This window comes from Pinus tabuliformis, chromosome 3_1 (assembly GCF_031772625.1).
Source record: "Pinus tabuliformis cultivar Carrire ecotype Pingquan chromosome 3_1, CPIR1, whole genome shotgun sequence".
In the NCBI taxonomy this organism is placed as follows: domain Eukaryota; kingdom Viridiplantae; phylum Streptophyta; class Pinopsida; order Pinales; family Pinaceae; genus Pinus; species Pinus tabuliformis.
The window spans coordinates 862,331,994-862,350,494 of NC_142301.1; the positions used below are offsets into that span (position 1 = coordinate 862,331,994).

At 31.8% G+C, this 18,501-nt stretch overlaps 1 protein-coding gene across 3 annotated transcripts; it reads left to right on the top strand.

The window, feature by feature from the left end:
* Positions 1-7,715: 7,715 nt before the first annotated feature.
* Positions 7,716-9,413, top strand: LOC149190304 (uncharacterized). Of its 3 annotated transcripts, none has more exons than XM_089412099.1 (3): positions 7,716-8,133; positions 8,247-8,363; positions 8,836-9,413. In XM_089412099.1, exons 1-3 carry the CDS (start codon positions 8,050-8,052, stop codon positions 8,944-8,946), a joined length of 312 nt encoding a protein of 103 aa, XP_089268225.1. In that variant the 5' UTR covers positions 7,716-8,049; the 3' UTR covers positions 8,947-9,413. The 3 variants fall into 3 exon arrangements, with proteins under 3 accessions (XP_089268225.1, XP_089268226.1, XP_089268227.1); XM_089412100.1 differs by having other exon boundaries at positions 8,839-9,413; XM_089412101.1 differs by having other exon boundaries at positions 7,719-8,133; positions 8,784-9,413.
* The last annotated feature ends 9,088 nt before the right edge of the window (positions 9,414-18,501 follow it).

Consider the following 18,501-nt stretch of genomic DNA (forward strand, 5'->3'; position numbering starts at 1 on the left):
GCAATACATGGAATTACTGGAGGTTGAGAGATTGTTCAGTGTATTATGATTTTTGAAGTTGAAATCCCTTGATGATACTTATTCTGTGACATGTTATACTAAGTAATGAACATTTTTCTTTGTGGGCTATATTCTTGAACTCGAAAATTGTGGATTTATAGTGAGTTTGTCTTAATAGATTTTTTTATCATATAGGAAATTAACTTTAATTACATATTTTGTTGTTCAGTCAATCTCGTTGCGCATATTGTGTTATTTCAAAAAATTGTGCATTGATCTACAATTATTACAGTTTTGATTGTAGAAGAAAACACAATAGCTTCTATCATAGTTACACACATGAAGGCGTTGAAAATCTTATAGATGGTGTTGAATGCCCAAATCCTAAATATGTTGGTTTATTTGAAGGGGAGTAATTGGATAACTGTTTTTCTATTAGAGAATCAATGCATAAGAAGGAAAAATCACCTGATGTAGAGGTTCAATGAGGGAGAAATAAACTGATGTAAAGGTTCATTGAGGGAAAAAAAATTAATGTATTTTAAGTTCTAATTCATATCAAATATTGAAGGAATTATACATCTCCATGATGTCATTGAATTAGAAAGCACAAATTAATTAAATGAAAAATATCCTTCACTTTATTTATTTATTGTTTACATTGAATTTCTTCTTGCCATCAATATTTTCTAAATGTATCGTATGAAATTTTATTAAGTATTAAAGAAATTTAACATCTCCTTGATATTACTGAGTGGAAAGAAAAAATTTAACAAAGGAAAAAATATTTTAATTTCAAGTTTTTTCTCTTTATAAATGTTAAGTTGATATAAAATTCCCCTAATTTGGGTGGCAATTGATGGTTGTCCTGAATGCATTTATCATCACCATGCATTCACATGGAAAGTGGCTCTAATCCAACTTTTATATGCCCACTCAGTATGCTAATCCATCGATTTTCATGATGCCTAATCCACTGCTCCATATCCTATGTGTGATCTCCTTTTACTTAACAATAATGCTTCATTCACTTGCTTGGTGATGGAAAACATTATGTATGTCTAAATATTTCTTGGGTCTTTTGTCACGCAACTTGTTCATGATTCGTCACTAAAACAGTCATACTCTTATTTCCTTCCAAAAGAAAAGCTACAATTCCCTCAATGATTCTAAATTCCTCCTCCTCATTCTCCCACTTAATACTATGGTTCACGAGAGTAGATGTGTAAGCAATGGAGGTGATGGATGTGATCATGAACGTCATCCCCATGCTGTAGATTTTGACGAAAAAATCTAATGTCTTCATTCCAAATATTCATGAAGGCATACCACACAATGTATCCTCCATGGAAGCTGATGAATTAAGGAACATAGGTTGCGGGCATTAGGCCTCAAAAGTTTACTAGCCAGATAGTTATGGAAGAAACAACAAGCCAAAGAAGCTGCCATAAGGAAGGTTGTTAATTCTAATGTATTAGTAGTCTCCACGAATCTCTATGGGACCTTATATACTCCTTCGACATCTCCTTCTTGCCTATCCCACTCTCCCATTCCTGCACTAGCTCCCAAGATGGCATAGACTCCCTTCCAATCTCACCCACTTCCGCTGGGCCCTTCCCCTTCGATCATGATTGATGATATGCAACTGAAATGTCAAGTCAGTGGGGCAGCTAATAATGCACAACCACATCAAGGTTTGAGTTCTTATGGTTTTCTTATCGTTGAGGAGGAGCCAGAGGATGCACTAGAACAATTGTGGCCCAATAGCACACTTGATGCTCAACAACCTCCAAAGGAAAAAAAAATGTTTGAAGCGTCCTTTTGAATGACTTGTATTCTTAGCCCTAAGGAAAATTCTCTCATGCTTTTTTTGTATTACGATAACCAGTTATGTATGGTACTAGCTTTGGATTTGTCCATAAATAGATATTTCTTTCACCCTAGCTTTCAAGCAATGACCTATTGGTTTTCCCATGGTGGGAAGATGGTCTAAAATCTAGCTCCACAGAAGAACTGACAATATTATGGTTGTGTAAATTTTGTACATCATTTTTGCTAGTTTTAAGTTCTTGACATTCTTACAAAAAAGTGTATAAAATTATTTTCTTTAAGGTTCACATTGAAATATTTTATATATTATCAACATTAGAATATTATTTCTTAATATGTGTAGAGTAGATATTGAAGTATACTAGTTGGAATGAATATTCAAATATTTTATCCAATTTCGGTACTGAAATAATTTTAAATAAATGAATTACACATCTTCCCAATATTGAAAAGAAAAAAGACAACAATAATTTTTTTGAATTATTTTATCTCTCAAATTGAAATAAAATTATGTTAGTTATTATGGACATTAAAATATTTTTTTATTCACTTATTATTTAATATAAATATTAATTCAAATGTCATCTCAATTTCATCTTTGCTAGTTAAAGAATTACATATCTTCATTGTACTAAAGAAATAAAAAGAAATTAAATATCTATTATCATTATTATTAATTTGATTTTTTTTAATGTAAATTTTAATTATTTTCCTATATGACTAAGTTACAAAAAATAATTTATGTAACATAAAAACAATAAAATTAGTTTTATGTTATAAATATTTTTTTATTATTATGATTTTTGTGTGTACAAGAAACTAAATATAAGTAAATTTTAATTCGTAAAACTATAATTAATATTTCACTATTCAACATTAAATACACATTTCAAACTTTCCCGATTATCATTTATCATTTTTAAGATAAAAAAAATCATATCAAAATTTTGATTTTCTTAAAAAAATAATTTAAATGTAAAAATAAATATCATGTTAATAATATAAAATGTTTAGGCTGATAGACCTTCCTATGCATCAACAATCATCAACACTTTTACCTTGCTCAAGATGTCGAAGGTATATATGTATTATCCATTTTATTAATCTTGTATTGTTTCTTGGGAATGACTGAAGAATTATTTAGAGGTGTTTAACAGTTAATTGATGTGCAGAAGATGGTGTTTAAATCGACCATAGACGATAAGAAAAGCAAAATGAGGGCCATGAAGGCTGTTGTAGGGTCTGGAGGCACGGATAATCATTACCTTTATTGCATATATAGGCAAAATATTTTCCATCGATTTACTAGAGTTTTGATGTTTCATACTCCTTTACTAATGTTGTGATTGCTCTGTTTGAGTGGACTCTATTGAAGTCAACAAGGAGGTAAAGATAACTGCTATGGGAGAAACATATCCCATGTATCTTGCAAAAAAATTAAGGAAATTGGGCTACAAAGCAGATTGTTGAGCATAGGTCCTGTAAAGGAGGAGAAAGAGAAGAAGGAGAATATACCTATTGTGTAGCATGTGAATCCCATTTTACTGGATAATACATATACACGATATTTTTTCCATGGGTTATCGATGGGAACTGGAGACCCATAAGCATTAAATAAGAAATTTTATATTTTCTACAAAAACTTCGTTTATGTTTATCAGATTTTCTAAATAGAAATTTCATAAGAATACTTTAATTGGTTAAAATTTCATTGTGATACATTAATCGACTAAAACTACATTGTAATATATATGGATTTGGATTGGTGTATAGTTATGTTTATAAATATCGTGTATATATATATATATATATATATATATAGTAATATATTATATATATATATATATATATATAGTAAGTTTTATAAGATTATATATTTATTATGTTGAATATATTACCTCAATAATAGGGTGGGGAATTGAATAGGTAATTTCACATTAAGGAGTGAGGAATTGAACATGTAACTTTATATTAAAGAATTCCTTAACAGAACTCCTAATCACCTGAAGACCAATATGGTATATTTTATAATTTTCATTTAAAAAATAAATAAAAAAATTACAAATAGTCTAAAATTAGTAAGTTGAGAATATTCTTTGTCATCAGATGCATTTAAAAGTTTTCAAACTATTTTTTTATTACAACTTTATTGATATTACAAATTCTCATCATTAGAAATGTCACATAAATATTTTTATCACATTTTACTTCTATACTAATATTAGAAATTAGTATCATTACAAATGACACATAAATATTTTGATAACTATCCATATTTATCCCCTATTTAATCTATAAATACATGCTAATTATTAACCATTTAATCTATAAATATTTGTTACTTATACATCTAATTATCCATAAATCTTTGCTGCTTATACATCTAATTATCCATAAAGGTAGCTAGTCTGTAAGAGGATTTTTCTTCTTCATTGTCAAAAATAATATATCAGTCAAAGTGGCACATGTTCGTGTTCCCCTAGAAAATAACATTCCAACATCATCATCATATAATATATGCAAAACCACTTATGGATCTTTAGCACAATTTACTATCAGATAAATAGCTAAAATTGTGAGGGGCACTATTTTATTGACGATTCAATTTCATAAGCGCTTTATATTCACAGGCAACATGGTCTCATTAATACTTCTTTCTATAGTTTCGAAAAACTATTCCAAATTCTCATTATTACGCCTCGCTTTAGCCATATCGTCTGATTGATAACCAAGGTCAATCCTAAGTGATCACTAAATTCAGTCATATGTGGAATCGACGGATCAAGTTTTACTAGAATCAAAACCTTAGTCTTTGGTTGAATTTTTGGTCATGCCAGTTTTTAGAATTGGTACAACATTATAAGGACAGAAAAATCTTTATTTATATTGACAAATTTGACCAAAATTTTATTAAATTTCAAAAAATTACTTATAGCTAAAAGAAAATACATTTTTTTTTCAAAATTTTGAAGTTAGTATTAATTAATTTTCACTTACAACTAAAAAAAATTGTTCACATTACGACAGCTAGAGAAGTTGTATTAAAGAATAATATCATAGGAAGTTGGAGCTAGAAATCTTCTAGTAACCTAATCTAGACAAGTTTACCCAAACCACCTTAACAATCCCTCTTTTAAACTTGACTATGGGAGATTAACCTGGTCTCAATCATTCATTAGCCATCTCACATGAGATGTCACATTCCACCCTTCAAGCTAGGATACTAGTGGACCTGCAACCCTAGTACTTATTCAAGTGGTCCATTTCACAACTTGGTGACTCCATGCTCCAATGCACTACATGTATGCCTCGTCAAAGCCTTATAACAATCCATAATCCTAGACATCACGTATGTTTGAACAACATGCCTTACATCGTCCTAGGGAAATGCACTTTTATTGAACCAAAACCCTTAGGGTGTTCACACACCCTGCTATTATCACACCATTACCACTCTCAATCACAAGCTAGCTCCTTCATATGTTCAAAGACCATTAACTCTCTAGCCACATCTCTAGCTTTTTTTATCCCTGCCTTCACTTAATCTCTCTTTCCTTACATTCATACTTTGAGTTTCCCTTCCTATCATAAACAAATTCCACAAAGCTTTGACAATTTTGAATCCATTACATTTTGTTATTCTAATATGCTCTCACAGTGGCTCTCACTTTGGTTTTGATACTAGTTGTTAGGATCACTAAACACCTAGAGAGAAGTGGTGTTGTCTAAAGACACTCCTACTAGAATCTCACTAGTCAACTAGAAAGACACTCTTGCTAGAATCCCATGGGTCACTCATACCAATTAACAAAAATCGACTCCATTAAAAAATAAAACCATGGTGAAAACTATAGATTGTAATAAACTTGGAACTGAAAACCACTACTAATTTGACCAAGTAAAATTTTCGCAGATTATCTTAACAAACTATGTCTAAATAATAATATAAAATCTAATTAATGTTATAACTTTTCAATCAAAAAAAGTATACAACATTAAAACATCTAATGAATTTTCAATACAAAAAGTTAATCAAGTATATCAACTAGTAATTATCTCAAAAGGTACAAAGAGAGGCCGATAGAATTATTAAATTGGAATTGTTGAATTTTTCTAGAAGAGTTAATTGGTTTGTGGAAAACCTTGTTTTCTTGGACTGGATCATTGTGCAATTACTTTTCTTTAGATGTTTTCTTTATATCTATATTAGAAGGAACGCATTGAATGTCTTATTTCATTTTAAAGTTAATTACCCAAAATCAAGAAACCTCTATAGATGGCCAAGCATATACAAAGCTTGCTAGTGACCAAGGCAATAACCACCATGACTATCCCCTACCAATATATTTCATTGAAAACCATAATTGTATATTGCATTTAGAAAGTCAAAACATAGTATTAGAAAACATGTTGATATATTGCTATTAAAAAGTTAATTCCATTAGAAACCATGATATTATTATTATATTTTATAAAGAATAATATACATATATAGAATGATACTACATTGAAAACCATAATTGTTTAGTGAGATTAGAAAGTCAAAATATAATATTCGAAACCATGCTAAATATGACATCACTGTTCTTTATTAAATTTGGTTTGTGATAGTGTATTCGTTTGAGCATAATGCTCATAAGCATAAGCTAAATAAAATTAGGTAACGAGGATGCACATAAGCATAATGCCAAATCCTATCATGTGAATTCTTTAAAACTCTATGGGTTTGGCCTAGCAACCCCAAGACACCTACACTTCTATTTGGGGTCTCAGCAATTATGTTATATATTTTTAAGATAAGTTATATATTTGATTTTGGGTAATTAACTTACTCTAAAATGAAATAAGACATTCAATGTGTTCCTTGTAATATAGATATAAACAAAACATCTAAAGAAAAGTAATTGCACAATGATCCAGTCCAAGAAAACAAGGTTTTCCACAAACCAATTAACTCTTCTAGAAAAATTCAACAATTCCAATTTAATAATCCTATCGGCCTCTCTTTGTACCTTTTAGGAGAATTGCTAGTTATACATATTTTTAAATTTTAGCATAGTTAGAATGTAAAATTGAAATGCAATGTTTTACGTTACCTGTTTTTCTGAATATACAATCATTTTGTCCGTAGTAGAACATAAAATGTTATTATAAAATTATGTAAACCTTATCGTTCAACTTTTTGGCGGCTGTGTATGAAATACAAACGAAATTATCATGTATTTTTCTCTTATTTTAAATTAAAGATATTCTTCTAATATGAAAAACTTTATTAAATTTTTATATTATCTGATTTTTTGTTTTAACATTTCCATACATATTTTTAAAATATATTTTAATTTATAAATTGTTATTTTGGAAATGTATTTTAATTTTTAAATTCTTACTTTTTACTTATAGTGTTTTAAAAATCTTAGAAAACCATATTAATAATAATAATTAGAAAACAAAAACTCCAAAATAAAAATGTGAAGGATGTTGAACGTTACCTAATTTTCTTGAATTAGAAAACGACATGAACACAAACACAAATAGTAAGTTTTTTTTTGAAATAATTAACCACCACATCAATTAATTAATTTATAATAAAAATGAGTTTGGCTGAAAAAGTTTTCCGTTGGAAGAATTGGGAGTGCGAGTGGGAGTGGGACTATAGACCTCCGTAAAATAGAAATAACTATCATGCATGAGTTGGTCAGAAACGCGTGATTTGTAAAAAGCCAAAGAAAGCCGAAATATACGCTGATCTTTAAAAAGCAAAGAAAGCCGAAATATCCGCTGATCAAAGCCGAAATATCCGCTGATGTGTAAAAAGCGAAGAAAGCGGAAGAGGTACAGAGAATCAGGCATATCATTTATAGAGAATCAGGCATATCATTCATCTATTTTAGGTTAAAGTAAAACGAGGCGGAAGCACCTATAAATTTTAAATTTCGTTTGTGATATGTTTTCTGGGAAGAGCCTCCATTTGGGTGTCTGGTTCTTGTGTGTTTGTGGAGAGAGACTTTATAGTTAAAATTTAATGTCCAAAATTTGTATGTTGCCAGAAGAGAATGACAATGGATTTGGACCTCTAGTCCGTTTCAGAGAATCCTCTGTTGGATGCAATTTTGATGAATTCTCGACAGAATAGATCCTCTGTTGGATGCAATTTTGATGAACTCTCGACTTTCTGTCGATGAGCACAATGGATTTTTATGAATTCTCGACTTTCTGTCGATGAGCACAATGGATTTTTATGAAATCTCTTTCTGTTCCAGAAGATCCTCTGCTACATCCAATGGATCGAGCACGATTGATTTGGTCTGTTCCAGAAGATCCTCTGCTATTTCTTGATTCGGTTATTGATTTAGATATGCGCTCTGTCCCTTTGAATGTATATATCAAAGTAAATTCATTTATCATTTTATGTACAGGAACAACCAACCGCTACGGGGAGAGTTGTTATATTACAATGCGCTCTTGTTACTGCTGCTACACAAACCCTCTTTCTCCTTGTGCTATTCTCTTTGCCTATTCAAAATTGGTTTCAGGTACTCTGTTTATTTCCTTCCTCTGTGTTTATTTAAATTAAATTTAATGTAATTTGTTCTTCTCATAAATTCTCTATTTCATTTTCTTTAACTAGTTTAACCTCCCTCGCCTTCACCTTAGTTTAGTTGATTTTGATAATTAGTTTATCTTGTTCGATCTAGGTTTCATTTATGTCTTGGCTTTCAAATTTGTGTTGGTTGCAAGAACAAGTATAAAATCATTTTTCCAGTCTCGCTTAGGTTCAGCTTCCAGAACAAGTATAAACTCATTTTTCCATATTAGCGTAAAATCCATTGACTTCTTGATACTAATTTCAACCAGCCGACCTCTAATACTAATTTCAATTACTTGAATACTATCCTTCATTGCTCCCTGACATTACGCGTGAACCATGGTCTTCGTTTTCTTCTCTGCTCTAGGGCTTTCATATTATCTGTTTGTAACGAGGATTGATCCTAAGGCTGTGCACAGAAGATTTGTGAAGCTGAACGAGAAACTTCTAAAGGCAGCTGTCAAACCCAACGCTTGTACAAACATGGAATTCACAGATGCCACCAGTGTGTGACAGATAAGGTATGCTAAGTAGTGGGCGCTTGGAGTTGATCAAACGTTCAAACCAATTTGAATGTAGATGCCAAGTAGTGGGCGTGTATTTGTCAGAGGCAAGTTTGTTATATTATCTAACAATAAAGAAGCATCTGACACTCATAATGCCACGTGTGTCTGTATTGCGCTCCTCCAACGTTCAATCCACACCGGAAATACGTATATACGGTGGAATGTTCCAGATGGGTTGATCCAACGTTCAAAATTCAGGTATCCGGTGTACGGTTCCAGGTGATACAAGCCGTTCAACCAACTTGGTAAATGGCTATATATATCTCTTTCGAAGTTCATTTATTTGAATGTAGATGCCAAGTAGTGGGCGTGCTTTTGTCAGAGGCAAGTTTGTTATATTATCTGACAATAAAGAAGCGTCTTACACTCCATAATGCCACTTGTGTTTGTATTACGCTCCTCCAACGTTCAAACCCCACCGGAAATACGTATATACGGTGGAATGTTCCAGATGGGCTGATCAAACGTTCAAACCAGAAATTCATATATCCGGTGTACAGTTCCAGATGATACAAGCCGTTCAATTAACTTGGTAAATGGCTATATATATCTCTTTCGAAGTTCATTTTGTAAATGGCTATATATATTTCTTTCGAAGTTCATTTTCTAAATCGTAATGTCGGAGTGTATAGATTCAATATCATCAAGAACCTTTGGGTACCCATAATTTTGATATTTGATATTTCTAATCCAAATTAAAAAAAATAAATAAACTTCTCGATTTTGTTATAATCTTGACGTAATTCTCATTATTTTTGGACTAATTTGTGAGTTTTTTAGACTATGCTATAAAGAAAAATGAACTATCACATTAATAATTTATCATCAATATTAAATAAAATTACAACATAAATCAGCTGTGTGCTTATTTATGGATGAATATATTATAAAATTTTGTGTAAGGAATAAAATTGAAGGTTCAAATCTCCATATATCAAGCTTAAAACAAATAAAAAAATTACCATACAAATTCAAAAAATGATTAAATATTATATAATTTTGTGAAAAATTAGTAATATATAAAATAAACATTATTATAAATAAATATAAAAATAAATAAATATATGTATGTAAAATTAACAAATTCAACAACTCTTGGCATATGATATTTGAAATCTTCACAAAATCCAACTCCATCATAATTTGATTGTATATATCATCAACTCATTTATGTATAAATAATGTTAAAAATGAGAATAACATTTGAAATGAAAATAGCAACAACAAAAAATTAATCCTCAAAAGGTTTTTGTCATAAGTAGAACAGTTTAAATAATTTTTAAGAATGATGTTAATGAAATCTAAAATCAAAATAGAGAAAGCATAAGAATGTTTGAGAATGGTGGTCGACTAGGGTTAATGTTAATGAAATTTAAATTCAAAATAGAGGAAAAATATTTAATGATGGTGACTGAAAATATGTTGATGAAATTTTGAATTAAAACGAAAACAAAAGCATAAATAAACAGAAAAACGTCATACTGAAAATATGTTGATGAAATTTTGAATTAAAACAAAAAAAAGCATAAATAAACTGAAAAACGTCATAATGATGGTATTTGAAAAGCATTGCAAATGTGACAATCGATATCTAAAAAAAGAAAAAAAAGGGAGCATCCACTAATGTTGACTAAAAAAAATACATTAACTGAAACTTTTAAGGACCAAAGAGTTTAATGATCATGAGTGAAAAGCCTTAAGACATCTAGTGATCGTGATCGAAATCCATTAACTAAGTCATTGATGGAGAGCTCTTGCAACTTTTTTAAACTTTAAAAACTAAAGAGAAAAATGACGAGAGAGATGGTAACTGAAAAGCACATACAAAGTGAACCGTTGAGAATATATATTAAACATAATGAATCGATGGTCAATATCAACAATTCATCCAACCCTAAGTATAATAAGAATTTGAAATCCCTAAATATAATAAACAATTTAAATCAAAATAACAGAAACGTTGAAACAACTGTGGCACCCAAAGAAAATAGATAAATAGAATTTTTTAGATAATATATGTTAAAAATGAAGATAATGGAACCTAAAATCAAAATAGAAAAAACACAAATACTTTCCAGGATGGTAACTAAGCATAAATGTTAATTAAATTTAAAATGAAAATAGTAAAAACTGTCATAGAATCATTTAACTTTCCATAAAATAAATTGCCATAATAATGTTTAAAAATAAAATAGCAAAAACTTAGAAATTTTAAAAGGGATGCCCAAAAAAATAAAAATCAAAATTAAAAAATATAATAAAATATAAAATCAAAACCAAAATTTAAAATAAATTTTGAATTAACGAAACAAATAATAATATCGTAAGACAACGTCTTGATGATGGTATACTAAACCCATCATAAACTTGACCGTTGAGAAAAAACATGATCATCCACTGAAGAGCGTCCACTCACTGTAGCATTGATGGGACAAAAGCGTTTAATGATTCTGAGATAAAAGTGATATAATCTTAACCGTTGATGAAAAAGAAAGAACATATTGAGATTGGGACTGAAATCTAATAACTGAACACCTTTGTTGTAATTATTTTGAAATTTAAAATGAAAATAGAAACTAAAGCGTCTTTCAGTTAAATAACTGAAAGACCGTTGTTGCAATTATTTAAAATTTAAAATGAAAATAGAAAATTATTTTAAAATTTAAAATGAAAATAGAAAAAGCACGAGAGATCGTGACTTAAAAGAACATACAAAATAACCGTTGATCACTTCTATTTTGGGAGAACTCAAGGAAGTCCACAAAATGAAACATCAAACATTGTCTCTCTCCTATATATATATGATCCATCTATGATTTTGTTGGAAACGCTTTTTATCTGTGTCTCTATGCTATATATATATATGATCCATCTAGGTAAATGTCTATATATATGTTTTGTTGGAAACGCTTCCTATTTGTGTCTCTCTGCTTGGGTGTCCAAGTCCGATTTAAATTTGGTTTTTATTTATGTCTCAGATTTAAATTTGGTTTTGTTTTGTGTCTGCGAGTATTAGAGAATTCGATTTGGGAGAAACAGAGAACGCTGGATGGAAAGAGAATTGGATTTTAATGTCTCGCAGAAATGAAAACCCGCTTGCTTATTCGAATTCTGCATTAAATCCAAATGCTTGACCATCAAAGCACTCAAACAAAACGCGAATACAGAGAGTTATCAAAGGCTCTGCATAAGCCGATGGCTGCTATGTACCCAGTATCATTATTATCCCGGAAACTTCTTTCTCAATGAATTCATAGCGCTTTTTTTAAATTCTATTGACGGGCTTGGTTTGCATGCATTTACTTTCGTTTTTAATTATTGGTCTGGAAGAATCCAATAATTATCGATTTGAATTCCAGCAAATATAACTCATATTAAATTTTAATGTCTTGCAGAAGTGAATGAGCAGCTTGTACCATCTTTTGGCAGATTTTTGTGTTTGTGGTTGCACTTTGTGGGTTCTGCAAGTGCTGCGAACTTTGTTGCTTCATCTCACTAATCATGGAATACTCGTTGTAGAAAAATCTATTTCAGATACAAGCTTTCGATATATTTTTTCAGCATTTACTTTTGCAATTGTGAACGTCGTTTCTTTTCCCAATTTGACAATTCCATGCATATCAATATTTCACAATTCGATCCATATCAATATTAGACAATTTCGTGGATATGAATGTTTCCTATATAATGGTTTCTTTTAATTTAGAGATCATATCTGTCTTTTTCTTTCTGCGTGTGAATTAATTTCAGAGTTTCTTAGCTTTCCTGTTCACCTTGGGGCTTGAATTTCCTCTGTTCTCCTTGGGGTTTTTATTTTAAAAGATGGTATGTATGTATTGCAGGCTTCCGTTAATTTATGTGCCTTTTTCATCTCTTTGTGCATTTCTTCATTAAGGTATTCTATCATTGCAGGATTTGGACTTGACGATTTGGGTTTGCTTTCTGGCTTTATTCGAACTCTGCTTTAAACCCAATTCCTTGACCGCCATAGCATTCAAACTAAACGCGAATACATGAGAGTTATCAAAGTCTCTGCATGCGCCGATGGCTGCTCTGTCGTTCAAGCGCTTTTTCATCTTTGAATATTTTGCTGCAACTCCAATTAATTGTGTTTTTCAATCTCCGAACTCCACATCATTTGAATAACCTGCTTGACTTGGTTAGAGGGTTTGAAATATGGTTTTGATATTAGTTGAGATGTTTACCTTTGTCTCTATGTTATTCTATACTATTCCCCTCCCTAGTTTCTCTTTTTCCAGCCCCAGCATATTTTGAGTCATGGAAATGAATTTTCCATATATAATGTGTATGTATATACTAGAGACTTCCATTGATTTAGAAATCAGCTCTGTGTGTTTTTTTATATATTGTTATATCTCTCCATGAATTCATATATGAGTTCTTGATTTAATTTTTCTGCAATTTCAGCGGGATCCCTTTGCCTTGGATGGTTTGGACTTGACTTACCTCTATTCGCCTTTTAGGGTTTGGCTTCAATTTCCTCTATTCTTATGGGAGGCCGTGAAGAACAAATAAATAAGTATGAAGTCAACTTCGAGGCATGTGATGGTCGTTCGAATGTCATTTTATCTTTGAACATATTGTTGCAACTCCAGGTATGTATGTGTCTTAATCTGAGTTTTTTTATTTAACATGTTTAACTCTAATTTAGTGTTTGATATTTGCTTTTGATTATGTTTAGTGATTTATTTTTTCCTATACTGTTCTCTTCTCTACCTTACTTTAGATTATGCTTTTTTTTTCCATGTTTTCAGCCTTGCTCTAGTTTAGTTTATGCTCTTTATTTTTCCATGGCTTTAATTAAATAGAGTTCTATTTTTGAAAAGGCCTGCCTTAGTTTAGTTTATGCTCTTTCTTTTCTTTTCTTCTGGCTTCAGCTCTTTCTTTTTCCTTGGCTTCAGCCGTACGCTAGTTTAGTTTATGCTTTTTATTTTTCCATGACTTCAATTTCAATAGAATTTTACTTTTGAAAAGTAAAAGTTGATAAGTTTTTCTAGCAGCGAATTTAAAGAGCCTTTCACCATCATATATGCGAGATATTAAGCAACTACACTATCCATATACACCATGTTTTGATTTATTTAACAATTTGTCTTTTTCAAAAAGTTTGTGTGACTTAAATTTTTTTACTCATGCTAGTTTGTATTTAGTATACAAAAATATTTTGAATATCTTATATTATTTATATTTCAATTTTATAATCTTTGTATATTTTTTATTATTATATTTTATTTATAAGTATTTATTCATATTTTTTATATAGGTGCATTTACTAAACTTGGAAATAGGAAAAAAAAATTTCCCCCTTTTTATATTAATATGGAAGGTTCATTTTTTTTTTTCATATTAATTTGTTTAGGATAGAATATGATATGCTAGGCTAGGTTATGTCACCTTAGGCAAGGCGAGGAAAGACTATGTTAGGCTAGGGTAGGTTATGTTACTATAGGCTAGGCTAGACTACATTAAATTAGTATAGGCTAGGTTAGGCTAGGTAAACGTAGGCTAGGTTAGGCGGCTTGGTTGGGCTACACTAGGCTAGGTTAGTCTAGGCTAAGCAACACAAGGCTAAGGCTAGGTTAGGTAAGGTTAGGTTAGGCAAGGCAAGGTTAGGCTCTGATAAGGCTGCGTTAGGTTAGGTTAGGTTAGGTTAGGATAGGTTCGGTTAGGTTAGGTTAGGTTAGGTTAGGCTAGGTAAAGCTATTTTAAGATAGCCTACATTACGTTACGTTAGGCTAGGCTAGGTTAGCTTAGCCAAGGCTACGTTCACCTAGGCTAGGCTAGGATAGGCTAGCCCAAGGTAGGCTAGGTTAGTCTAGGCTGGGCTAGGTTAGGCAAGGTTAGGTTAGGCTAGGATAGATTAGGCTATACAACAGGTTTGGCACAGAAGCAGGTATGGCTTATTGCTTATACAACTGTTAAAAGGTTTAATGTTTACCTTTTGTACTGTACAAAGAAAAGTGAAATGAGTTAAGTGTTATCTGCTTACTATTATGAAACAGTGTCAAGAAAACAGACATGACACTCTGTGTGCATTGTAGATAAACAAATTCAGCGTTAGAAAACATGTAAAATTTACTGTGTGAATTATAAAACAACAGAGTCGAGTGCATTAACGGATTTGAACAGAAATCTGAAGAAAGAACCTAAAAATCTGCATGAGAAGTATTAACAGAGTCTGCGTTTACAGTACTCCACTAAAAAACCTAGAATATACTCTATAAGGGTTTGTAATCACAGTGTAGATAACCTATTCAGAACAGAACCCCGTATATATGAACAGGAACGGAGAAAACATAAACAAGTATAAGCGAGGAGCCAGAATAAACATATACAACCATTTAGCGAAAGCAAGAAGGCATACAGCCGTTCTCTGTAACAACGAATGGGGTAAAAACTCTGATAATATATTATATACACAGAAAATGAATCTAGAGTCTCGCGTTCAAGCGAGTTAACAGAGCAATGGTGTCATCGTTATATATATTGCAATAAAAAAAAAAAACCATTACCACAGCACCTTATTTATGGACAACCGAACCATAAAAATTACAGAGATTTCAAAGGAGATACATTCCGAAGATAACCTGGATATATACGTATTCAAAATAAACAAATGTATTGCATGACATGGAAAGCACAGTATTCATCTAACGAAACAAAATAAGGGTATAAACATGAACGCCGAGACAGGGGGAAACTGTAACCGTAAGTTCATGACCCCTGGCTGTTCTTCATATCAAAATGCCGCTTGGTGAACCCCCTCAGGCCGAGCTGTAGCTTGCGCTAGGCTGGTCGAGGCACCAAGCCGGTGTCCACAATTTAAAAGACGTATTCATAAACATTAAAGGAAAAAAAAATATACAGTGCCTCGACGGATATACGTGCAATTATTTTAACTGGAACAATGCTATTCATTTATGTTGAACTGGTAAAAGACCCAAAATAAATATCCATACATATTAGACTGAGTCTATATATTAACTGTGCGCTTGAACATACATATACCACAGTCAACCAGTGCAGGGACGTCTTATGGTTCGAAAATCAGATTTAACATTAAGATTACAGCTGGGTTCAAAAGAACCAGTCTAGAATCATGAGATAGAATAACCGACTACATTTAGGAATATACATATATCATCTGAGACTATTCTGCCTCTTAGCAGAGGAGTTCGAGCTTGAACAGAGAAGAAACTGAATCATCCGGTAATCCCTGCCAAGGGAATAGTGTTTTAGCTAAACCTTGAAAACCCACATAAGAATAAAGTCCAGTGTTCAAAATCTTACCCGGTGCTGGGTAACCGGCGAGAAGAGGGACCCCTTGCTCCGGAGGTGAGGACGATAACCATCTGCACACCAGCATGAATAAAATGTTAACAGAAACCCTGGCAGAACTTAGTTAAAAAAAAACTGTAAAACAAACATCGGAAAGCAAGGTCCATCACCTGTAAAAACAAGACCTGGAGGAAACAATGCCTTCAACGATGAAGCATGCCGAACCTGGAAGCCATGGCTGCATGCCTGTGGACCTTGGAAGACGGAGGATGTGGAGCAGCGATGCAATTTTCTTTAAAGAAAACGATGGTGATAGTGCTGTAATACAGCCTATTCAGGGTGTTGCGGATCGAAATTGGTCAAGTGGGAGCAGGGTGAGGGGAGAAAAAATTCGTAGTGTGGCAGCAACAACTTTTCGGATAGCGCCTTGAAGTTGTGCGCGTCCACGACCACTGCAGGTATCAGGATACCTGCCAGAGAAGGAGCCATATGGGTTGGGATGTCATGGGAAGGAGGTGGAGGCGGATTCAGGGCTAAGCGTCGCAAGAGGGCAACACTACCACCATGACATCCCCCCTTCGACTTCGCATTTGGTGATGAATGCATGCCATGGTAGAATGCAAAGCCGAGCTATCAGTGGGGGAGTTGGCTGAAGAATTGAACAGAGGATGAGCAAGGGAAGGTTGGGTTGATGTCAAATTGAAGAGCCTAGTTGGGAAAGTGATGGCCATTACCAAGGTCTACATAACTTACCAACTAGCAACGACTCCAGGTTCAGCAGCCTGAGGCGGACAAATGCAATGGAGTAGGGGGGGAAGAACAACATTATGGCGAGTGGATCCATTGATGTGCGCATGATGGGTAAATCTCAGCCAAAGTACCCATTTAATGAAGCTTGTAGGCTGCCATGAATTCGTATCAGACTGGCATGGGAGGGAAAGCAGAGGGTCATGTGGCCCATCTTCTTGCTGCCCATCAATATAATCATTTTAAATGACTAGATTGTCACCTGCATCCGAATATATTTAAATTTAATTAATACGCATATAAAAATTTAATATTTACGATAAACTATTCTAGTTAAATATATATAATTAATATTATATATATTAAATTGAAACATATGAAAAAATACCAAACATATATATAATCTAAATTTTAATAAAATAAAATAAACATATTTTATATATAAAAAATGTAAAGTTTATATAAACATTTTAAATTTATATCTACCATACCACGTGTTAAGCCTTATCTACCGAGTGTTAAGTGTTTAGAAGCCAAATAATGGCATCACCACTATGATGTTGATCGTGTATTTAGAGGTTGTGAAAATAAAGGAAAAGTTAATACGGTGAAAGCTTGGTGTTATATTTTAATTAGTTAGAGTAAGATAAGATCTTTGATAGTTTTGTTATAGCTAATCACATATGTGTCTCGTGTATTTTATTGGTTTCTGCATTTTTTAGTGACGTATTTGAATTTTATTTTTCACGGAAAGATATTTATTTATGTTTGTTTTTTACTTATTTTATGTATATTAAAATATTTTAATGATTTAAATGTATTTAGGAAGATTATATTTAGTTATTTTTATGTATATTAAAATATTTTAATAATTTAAATATATTTAGGAAAATTAAACCATTGTTAATTTTAATTATGTTTTTAAAATCATGATGTACACTAAAAATATTTATATTGTCATGGTAAATTTTGGTAGTCTTTATTCTTATTTGAGGGAGTTGTCTTTAGTGTGATTTTTTGGACTTTCCAATGCCAGAATAAGGTGGAAAAATTTGAGGTGAACTCTTGAATTGTGTTATTTAAACTCGTTTTTTTGATTGTATATATTGATTCAATGCCTGAAAAACTCCTAGGGCACTTCCATTGGGTAGGGGTTACCCATGATTTCAATAAATTCCTACCAAATTTTATAGAAATTAGAGCTAAAAAACCCACTAGAAAAACTTCCAAAAAATCACACTAAAGACAACTTAGAGTGCACTTTGTTCCCGACCTCTATAATCTTAAATTGAGTAAGCCATCAACAATAAAAAAAAAATAATACTGAATATATCTTCCACTTGTCTAATCATGCTTTCAAATACAATGTTCCATTGGTGTTAAAAACTCTTCTCTCCTATTCTTATACTTGAATTCATAATCACCGTTAAAAAAATTACAATTTACTAGTATCACGTCCCCTACATGAGATTT

Bases quoted from the DNA above. Each gene is read 5' to 3' on its own strand.
- LOC149190304 (XM_089412099.1), top strand. From the start codon at position 8,050: ATGAGCACAATGGATTTTTATGAAATCTCTTTCTGTTCCAGAAGATCC. The intron at 8,134-8,246 runs GTCTGTTCCAGA...TTTTATGTACAG, and splicing joins GATCGAGCACGATTGATTTG to GAACAACCAACCGCTACGGG. The intron at 8,364-8,835 runs GTACTCTGTTTA...GGCTGTGCACAG, and splicing joins CTATTCAAAATTGGTTTCAG to AAGATTTGTGAAGCTGAACG.